This window comes from Apteryx mantelli, chromosome 22 (genome assembly GCF_036417845.1).
Source record: "Apteryx mantelli isolate bAptMan1 chromosome 22, bAptMan1.hap1, whole genome shotgun sequence".
NCBI classification, from domain to species: Eukaryota; Metazoa; Chordata; class Aves; order Apterygiformes; family Apterygidae; genus Apteryx; species Apteryx mantelli.
Genome location: NC_089999.1, coordinates 5,667,239 through 5,677,273, shown reverse-complemented (window position 1 = coordinate 5,677,273; position 10,035 = coordinate 5,667,239). Strand labels below are relative to the sequence as shown.

The 10,035-nt window shown below is 42.7% G+C and overlaps 1 protein-coding gene across 1 annotated transcript; it reads right to left on the bottom strand.

Moving 5' to 3' along the window:
• Positions 1-1,898: 1,898 nt before the first annotated feature.
• On the bottom strand, positions 1,899-9,275 carry RFC2 (replication factor C subunit 2). The gene is made up of 11 exons (XM_067309705.1): positions 9,054-9,275; positions 8,428-8,497; positions 7,718-7,759; positions 7,203-7,309; positions 5,863-5,964; positions 5,121-5,221; positions 4,295-4,452; positions 3,868-3,933; positions 3,289-3,369; positions 2,966-3,079; positions 1,899-2,225 (listed from the first exon to the last, which is right to left on the bottom strand). The coding sequence occupies exons 1-11, from the start codon at positions 9,167-9,169 to the stop codon at positions 2,115-2,117; spliced, it is 1,068 nt and encodes a 355-aa protein (XP_067165806.1). The 5' UTR covers positions 9,170-9,275; the 3' UTR covers positions 1,899-2,114.
• Between the last annotated feature and the right edge of the window lie 760 nt (positions 9,276-10,035).

Sequence of the window (10,035 nt, the reverse complement as noted above, 5' to 3'; positions counted from 1 at the left end):
CGTATTAGGTAGGCAGCCAAATTGCACTTCCTGTTTTCAGTTTAAAAGATGCTTTAGAAGGGTAGTTTTGGCACTGCTGATACGGCTATCGCAAATGGAGCGGGGGAACCTTAGCTAACTACCGGAAAGCAGTAGCTCTGAGCACACAGCGACTGTGAGAAGTCACGTTTGGTAGAACAGGCTGTGCTGATGGCCTCGCAGCCCGAGTGCCATTCCTTTTCCCAGGAATAGCGAGGGCGACTGGGTCCTGTACAACACTGTAGAGGAGTAGCACAGAAGAGAACCAGCTCCGGTCTGGAGCTGAAAAGCAGCTACTGAATACAGTCAAGAAGAAAAACATTTAAACCAGGTAGGAACTGTGATTCTCCACGTTTCTTCCTCTTCTGCTGGCACCAAGAGAGCAAGCTACACAACGCAGAGGTAGGAACATCCAGTGCAGGTAAGGAACAGTGCAGCCTTATGAATCCTACTAATATGTTGTTTGATATTTTGTGAAACTGCAGCTGTAACACCTCTTCCTTCTCTGTTTAACAGTGAAAATACTAAACCAGAACACAAAGGCAGAGCGGGCTGGCTGGAATGTACAGCCAAAGGAAAATTAGCCTCCTCTTTAAAGGTACCTTATTGAAGCTTCGGGGGAGAAGAGCTGTGATGCTCTGTCTGTAGAGGACTCAGCGGCTTAAGCCCCTTACTACTAAATTATTAAATCACATAGTTTAACAGTGTTTGTGCTAGTAGTGACAATTTACTGGCTGGGAATGAAAAGGTAAGTTTGATTAAAATTTAGTGAAAGAAGAAAGTACTTTGAGTATCGCATGCATTATTCTTAGAGCTGTTTCCTTTACTCCATTCAGGAGCAAGCTCAAATGTGTCTGTGCCTTAGCTGTCAATTAATTTGCTTTCCTGCACTCCGAATTAAAAAGGATTGTCTTAAGGCTCTGTCAGATGAGCTTCAGGAAGTCTTGACAGGGCAATTTAAGATGTCATTACCCCTGCAGCTGAGTCAGAAGAAAGGAGGGTGTACCCCGTCGTTGCTTCAGTGCAGGGGCCAGCCTTTTAGACTGAAGGTGACGTATGCTGCCAGTGAAGATCGATTTGGCACTGAAGCAGCTGTGATGTGTGCAACTGGATGCTCTGGGTGGCAATCTTCAACAAAAGGGGCAGGGTGAATGGCAGACAGCAGTAACTTATACCTCCAGCAAAATTTGACTGCTATAGTCAGAATATACTTAATTATATTTAGATGGCTCTGCTTGGAGACATGTATCTCAGACCTAATGTGGGGGTGGTCTAATTCAATTTATATTTGCTTTCACTCTGCATTTCACACTTTATCGCTCTTCTATGCCTACAAGTGTTTTCCAAAACTGAACAGCTGCAGCTTTTTGGTAAGCTGAAACTATAGCTAAAAAGATATTACCTAACCTGGACAAATAAGAACAGAAGAGGGTATTCAAATGCAGAGCATCCCAGAGCTTGATACATTTTTTTTTTTTTTTTAAGATTCTAAATAGAATATCCAAAATAAATGGCTGGCACCATGCAAGCTTTCAAGAAACGTGTAATACTTCTAGATACCCTTGGTGAAAATTTTGTACTTACGGCCCATAAACAGCACCCAGTTGCAGCACCTACCTCCTTCGTAACTTCATTAAATGAGAGCCTTTTTTTGCTCACAAGAGTATTTCCTTCTCGGTCTCAGTAAGACCAGCACTAATGATTGGTTGTGATATATAATCACTAACAAAGGGATTAAACCTTTGTTTTACCTGCTGTTAGGTCTAGGTACTATTGCCATAAGCAGTTTTGCTGATGTAGCAGAGAGAAAACCTTAGTGCTCCTCCTTACTCTGGACTATCACAGTCCTCTCCTCCACCTCAGTTATACCACAGGTAAAGTTTTTGGTTTAAAGTAGATTCTAAAGCTTTATTGGTCTAAATAAAAAAAGTACAACTCATTTCTACAATAGAACCTGGTTATTTTTCTGGTATTTAGCAAAACCAGGGGAACCGGCTCTTTGCATGCAGAATTCAGGACACACGCAGCTCTGACACACGCAGAGTCGCCGATCTCACACACCTTCCAGAGTGTAGGTTTCGGCTCAGTCAAATACTCTAGCTTGCTGCAGGGGTTGCAGTCTTCTGACATAATCTGGCCAGCAGTCCAGCCATCTGCAAGAGGGAGTTCACACCTTCCACTATCTTCATATGAGTATACCCAATTTCCTGGTGATAGAGACATTGTCAAATCTTCTGTTTCTCTCGGTCTGTTTCATCAGCAAAATATTTTCTGGTCTATTTTGATCTCTCACAGTCTACATATAGTAAGAGTAATGACAGTTCAGTAAATATCTTTTACTGCTAAAAGACTAACTTCAGAGTCATTTGAACTTAAGAAAAGCTTATCTTCTAAGAAACACTGATAGCACTCACAGTGCTATCACATTCTCAGATAGACCAACTGGAACGTTGTTCTTTTATGAAAGTCTGTATCTCCCCGCTTCCTTTGTAGGGAGCAAGGTGCACGTATTTGAGGACAGGTTTTAAATCTAAGAGTGATTTCATTACATCAGTTTACCATTTGTCATCTGGCTGTCAATACCATTTAATATTTTATGATTTACTGGACTAGAATCAACTTTGCTCCTGAAGAAAGTTCTAAAAAAGTTAATTGAGCATTTGATGTAATGGCTGTCTGAATTTATTATTTACATTTGTTATTAATTCTAGATGAAAAATAAAGTGACATCAGTGATTAGACTTTAATCTTCAAGTGACCATTCTTACTGACAAACAGATGAGGCAGAGTGGGAAAGGAAACAGTAATAAAAAGTTCAAAATATTTTTTGCACTAATATCTAGCAAATCTCAAGTGGGAAAACTCCAAGGCTGCTGCTATACTATGGATCACATTGTCTTTTTAAAAAGGCCCCCAAGACCCCACCAGTAACTATGTTACCACTAACCTTGATAAATTCCAATTTCAGATATTCTGGCATTTGAAAGGTTTTACACACACGGAAGATATTGCCAATCACATCTTCTGGAGAGTATCCAAGCCGCCACAGGTGGGCAAGAATCTGTGCAGGTAAGGATAATTCAACATTTATCAGAAAAACTTATCAGGTGAGTCAAGCCTGTGTTCGCTTTTGGGACAGCTGCATTTATCAACTCATCTGCATAGTTTTGCCCTTATCTTAAAAAGCAAAGCATGCTGTGAAGTCTTCAAAACAAGCATTCTGTAGAGAAAAGATGTCTGACTACACAGACACAAAGCACGAAAACCAACCTTGTATGCTTCATCAATATTTGCATTGATGCAGTGTTGTATCATTTCTTTCACAAGCAGAGGATGAGGCTCATCACATACCTATGTCAAAGAGAATATTAAATTTCAAGATACTAGAACATCCTGCATTATAACATCCCAGTAGTTTCACCAAGCTTCTGCACAGTTGAAGTATTGAATCAGACTTATCCTATAATACAGATTAAATTCACTGTAGTTTAATATGACTTTCTGGTAACATAGCTGTCATGCAATGGCAGACTCAACAGCGCTAAATGAGATCACTCAAGTAATAGATTCAAGAGTTACCACTGTGACGTTTCCCACCAGTTATGTGATTCATGTGCTTTGAGGTAGGTGTGAAGCCAAGAAGTCCCAGATGTGCTGTTAGGGAGTGCAAGTGCTCCCTGCCTTTTCAAAAGGCACGTGGACTTATTTTGCTTAATGCCATAATTGCCACATACATAATACTGTCTGCAAACTGGCAAAGCACCTTCAAAGTTTTATATATCTCAAGGAATGTCTCACACAGTTACAGGTGCTAGACTTCTAGCATCACTGTTTTACACTGTTACTAACCTTAAAAACATTTTCACTGTTTACAAAGCCAAATCCAGAATATGTGGACTGTAAGTTGTTTAATGCCTGTGAAAAGAAAAATTAAGATGTCAGTTATTTTCTGAAGGAAGTGCTCTACTTCCGGCTTCTCTCTTCAGGATGAAAATATAGAGTTCTTAGGAAATTATGCCAAATAAGCTGCTTTCAATTAGATTACAGAATAAACTGCAAATGTATGCAGACTTTGTTTCCTCTAACAAGTCAGTATCTGATTTTCATCAAATAATTTTTAAGATCCACTTTTAACCCTTGCAAAACTAAACAGTTTGGCTACTCTTGTGCCATAGATCACATTCCCTTTGCTTTTCTTCTCCAAAGATAAATCCTCAAAGTTTTTTGCTTTAAACAGAGGTTTTAAAGACAGGTTTCACTGCCTTTCCTCTTTTACCTGTCTCATATCTCCTTGGGCTGTGAAGATAATGGCTTCCAGTCCATCATCTGTATATGGTACACCCTCCTTCTCAACAATTTTCAGTAGCCTTGCAAGGATCTGTGAATCTGTCAGCTTGGTGTAACGTAGGACTGCACACCGAGATTGAATAGGTTCTGAGGATAGAGATGCATCATTAACATTTCCCTCTTCTCTTAAAAAAAAATACTGTTTTTCAGCTTGGAAGAAAATATCTCAGTTTCCAACTCTTCATTTGTCAGCTCCAGACAGAATATAGTGTCTCCTTCAGCATATACAATTATGTTATAGTCCTTCACTCGAGCCCAAACGTGCTACTTGATTTTGCCCCGGTATGTGCAAACACATATCAAGCTCAGCTTCCATTCTGCTGGTTTTCTAAATGTAGATGTTTATCATGCTGTTTTTACTCCTAAACAAAAAAGTCTGTCTACTATGTGTTAGCCTGTAGGCAAACTTTAAGATTTTGTCACAGGACGCAGGACAACAGAAGGGGTTAATACCCAGTAAACAATACACCAAACATTTTAAACTGTATCAGAAGCTGGGCAGAGATTAAGCACAGAGTACTAGGAGTCTGCTTCTGCAGAGATGCATAACACTATCCATTAAAAACAGCTGTTCAGAGGGTTCACCAGCTACTCAAATGTGCTTTTTTTTATTAGCTGGATTTAGGTGGCTTGAGTTTCAGAAGTACCACAGCTTCTCGCAATAAGCAGGTTCAAGTTATTTCTGAAAACCACTTTGAAAGCTGGCCAACAGTGTGGAGAACACATTACAAAAGCAGGGACTAGCAGCACTTTACCTATGATTTTATCAGAGGCATTACATGCAAGTGCGAAGCGCGTTGTTTTGGAATAAATTTCCATTGTTCTTCTCAATGCTTGCTGTGCTCCATCTGTCATGCTGGGGGGGGGGGAAAAAGGAGTTAGGACAGATTTTGCCCTTCACTGACTTTTAACTGCAGCCTAATAACTATTTTTGTACAGGCTTCAGAGTTTACTCTGACGGTGCTTTGTAAATTACTTGATATTCTGGCTTGGTAAGCTAAGCAGCTTTTGCTAGGCATGTAAGCAGATCACCCTGCAATACAGACAGTCACTGAGACCTCCGTAAAACTAACATACAAAATTAACATTAAATCATTAATAGTCTGGAGAATACTGCTAAGAGTATTACTACTTATAGGCAGATGCAGGGGAACGTGCCCATTTTCATCCAGTGAAGTTAACAGTGCCTACAGTAAGGCAGACTCTTTTCAAACAAAAATAGTTATTGAACTGGATGATGCTATTTCACATCCAGCTAAATCTCAGTGTTTCAACCCAGTATTCAGTATCTCCTTTAAATGCAGCAATCTCTGCTTGATAGGAGGAATCTCATAAGAGCGCTGTTCCATGCATACCTATTTCTTACCGAATTATTTTATATATTATAGTCTTAGCTGTTTCTATAAGCTATTTCTATCTCCAACAGCCACTTTGCAGATAGAAGATAAGCAGAAAGTATTTCATGTGGTAGTTGAGGTCAAGGGAAAAACAATGTACCTGTCTGCTTCATCAAGGATGATTATTTTATGCCGACCTTTTGGAAGTGTGACCTTTTGCTGGGCAAACATTTTGATTTTGTTTCTCACAACATCAATACCTCTGGAACAACAATTCAAGTAATTCACAATCAGTTGGGTGAAGTTACATAACAGATCTTATTCAGCAGCAGCAGTTTCAGCTTTCCTGAGCTCCCCATTTTCAGAATCAGAATCACAGAATTGCTGAGGCTGGAAGGAACCTCTGGAGATCATCTAGTCCAACCCCTCTGCTCAAGCATATTCTCCCCCTGTTTTGTTCCTGTCCCATCGGCTGTGCCAGTGTAACTGTTCGTGTCACCATGTTGTAAGCCAGATTACCTAACTGATCCAGGTTTAAACCCCAATAACCCTCCTTTCCGGAAGTTTTGAAAAAATAATTTAAAAGGTTATTTCAGTGACCTTACTTACAGCACTGCCACAAAAGCAGTTATGTTTGGCAAAAGGTAAGGTTACTAAGTGAACAAGGGCAGAAACTTTTAAGACTGCTTGGCCACTTTGCCAATACTTTACATAGCTACATCCTCAGACCCAGCTATAACTCAGAATAGTTTAAGAGAAATAGCTGGACAAACTGCATTATACTAGCACAACATGGACACTTTCCTAGACAGAGTCCCACCAAAGAGTTACTTTTAAAAATAAACGATTTTTTGTTCTGTTTAGAACAATGAATGTCATAATTCTATAGTTCTTCGGTAACTGATATTAACAAAGGCAGTACAATGTATTGTACTCGTATACAACCTTCCATTATCGTCCTCAGAATACTTCAGACAGGGTCTGCTAAAGGACTTGGGAAATACTATAATTAGGCTTTAGCATCTGATCCTTGGAAAAGATCCAGTGCCCTCTACATACATAACACACTCATCCTACAGTTTAATCAGCTACCTTTACAGCTCTAATTTCTATCACTTTTTGTCCTAAGCACTGAAGAGTTCCATTCTAAACAACTCATTCTCTTTTCATTCTTAGGAGGATCTTTATGAATGCAAAAGCAGAACTCTTTAAATTTGAGAAGACAGTACCATTACAGATTCTGCATGCCATCTGTTTATATTTTTGTGCTTCAAAGTATCTGTCAAGTTTGTAAAACATCAGATGATAACTGGCACATTAATACACGGCTAGCCAAAGATCTCCTAACTCAATTGGAAAAACTGCATAAAAAAAATAAGTATTAGAGACATTACTGTAGCAATAAGCCTATCAAGGCTGCCTGAGTTCAATTAAAAATAAAAATGGATACTTGCTTCTTCATTAAGACTATGACTAGATTTATACAGCCCTCATTCTCACCTGTCATTTGAGGCATTCAGCTCCAGAACAGCATCCTTTAATGCAGGACCAAGTAGAGCACGAGCCAAGCAGAGGATACTGGTGGTTTTACCTGTTCCTGGAGGACCCTGGGAATGCAACAGTGCAACAGTGGCTGTTAAGTTTTATGCCATTTTCTAATTTGTACTCTCTGCAACGCTCCGCAATCATGAAAAATAGCTGCAGCGGAAGAACTGGAGAGAGAACACCAGACTAGAAGTTGCTCGAGTTCAGAATCCTGCCCTCAACAGTGGACAGAAACGCTGCAGGGAGAAGTACAAGACATGCTTCAATAGGCACCTAAGGACCAAGTTAATTCTCAACAGAAGGTTATTTCTTGTGTATTCTGCCAAGAATATTGCTCTGTGACCATATAATCAAGATCTCTTACCCGTACATTTAGGAACCATGCAAATCTATACTGGGAGGCTACTGTGGCTCAGTTTCAGAAGCTAGGACCAACATAGTGAAATACAGTACAGCACAGCAATACTTACAGCAATTATAATATTTGGTACATTCCCCTCTTTTGCAAAGACCTAAGATAAAATAATAAAAAATGATTATTGATATAATAAAACTGGGACCAAATAGTTCCCAATTGCACTCCATTTTAACCATGAGAAAAAGAGCTAATCATTTCTTTTCCTCCCTCCTGCTTCCATTTTTTGAACCTCACTGTTTTCATGGTTTTTTTAATTGCTCAGTTAGAAGTCAACCCCTGGAATAATATGGAAAGACTTAAAAGCACTTAATATCCTAATTTTTAGTACTCTTGCCTTTCCCTTCCATCTGCTTTAATTATTTATTTGCTAGTATGAGCTTTCTGCTAACAAATACTGTGTTCACAGACTAATTTATTAAGGAAAATATTTTTCTTTCAGTAGAAAAACTGCTGATTATGTTTCTTTCCATTGCAGTATAAGCTACATTTATTCATTGAAACAGTATTATTATAACAGCTACAAGTTTTCTAATTCATATCAAAACAGGGCCAAGTTAAGCAACATCCCAATTCGAGAAGGAATATTTCTTTAGAACGCCACTCAAATATGTTCTAAAATATGAGTTTTACATTAAGTCAGAAAGTTTTTTCCACTTACTCAAGTATGCACCTAGAAACACAAAAGTGCTTTTTTGGTCTGTGGATCTAGAGGAATTATGTTTTCTAAGCTAACCTATAAAACAGAAAGGGGGAGCAACACACCTCCAGCCTGCTCACAGTGTCTTCATTGCCAACTATTTCACATAGCTTCACCGGTCTGTATTTTTCCACCCTGTAAAAGCAAACCCCAAACACTTAAGCACAGCTAATCAAGCTTTTAATAGTGTGGTACACTGTTGGCAAGAGGAGGATTGCATTAAGACAGCTCGGAGCAAGGAGGGCTTGATGTGTCTTAGTAAAAATCCTGGAGGGCCTCGCTCCCCTCACTGCTAAGCGCTTTATTCCATGACACTAATTCCTCAAGCCTTGTGTTGCCCCAGTTAGTAACTTTTGCTAGTACAAAGCAGCGATGGAAGGATGAAGCCCGGCCCCGAGCAGCCCCGTTTCCAGCCCCAGGCCGAGCCCAGGCGCCGGCCCGGCCCCTCGCGGGCCCTTCCTGAGGGGACGCGACCGCCCCCCCCCTTCCCGCCAACGGCCGTGCCCCGCCCCGCCGCTCGCGCCAGGGCCGCGCGCCCCTCCGCTCGCCCCATAGGCTACGCCACGCCAAGCCCCGCCTCCCGCCGCGCTCTGCTCCAATGGCGGGGCGCCCGCGGCCTTTCCTCTCTCGGCAGCCCCTCCCACGGCGGCCGCCCCCCGCTCTCCCCTCGGGCGGTGCCCCCGGCCCTCACCACGGCAGCTCGTAATGGCCGCTGGCGGCGGGGGCGGCCGCCGGGGGCTCGGCGGAGCCCCGCTTCTCGCCTGCCGCAGGCCCGGCCTGCTCGCCCTCCGCGGCCTCCGCCTCCATCGCGGCGGCAGCTGGCCCGGCGCCTGCCTTCCCGCCGCCTCTGTGAGGGGAAGGTCCGCCGCGGAACAGCCTCCTGGGCGGTGATGGCGGCGGCGGCGCGCTCCGCCCGTGCTGGCGGCCGGGGAGGAGCTGCGCCGGGGCGGCGCCGTGCCGGGCCGGGCTTCGCTGAGGAGGGGCGGGCGGGCGGGCGGTCAGACGCGGGGCCGCGCTCGGCGGTGCCGCCTGGGCTCGCGTTCAGCTCGTGGCGGGTCTGGCTGCTCCCCTTCCCTTGCTGACCGGTTAAGACATCTGAAAAAAAGAGTAATGTGCTTGCACCTCAGGGGTCGAAACACTTGTTTCCTTTTCTAGCTACCTTTATTTTCCCCTGTAAAATGAAAACGATAAAAAGTGCACTGCAAAACATCGGAAGTTGTGTTACTGTAGGTGGGTGTTGTGGTGATGCTGCTAAACGTTAGGATTTGGTGGTTTGATACCTCAGTAGCTACTGGGGCCTTGGTGCGTCCTCAGGCTCTGCTTGTGCTCGGCAGGATCAATGGTGCTTCTGTCGGTTAGTGAGCAGGGGGGTTTTCCTTCAGTCCGTGCTACAATCCCTTGGGAAGTATTTCTAATTTAAGATTGCTGTGAAACAAGAATTTAGCACTGGTCATATCTGAATTCCTGCATGAGCGATGATGCTCTTCTAAGAGGGTGCCTTTGCATCTCTTGCCTCAACGTTTACATTCGAGCGTAGTTATCTTAGGGGCCGGTGCTTGTTGCTGGGTTTTTGAGGCCGGCACCTGGGCGCTGACAGGTGAAAGTGTTGCCTTTGGAACTGGTTCTGCCTGTGGCCTGACAGGGATCGCGTCTGCCGAGTTTTTCATAAGGTT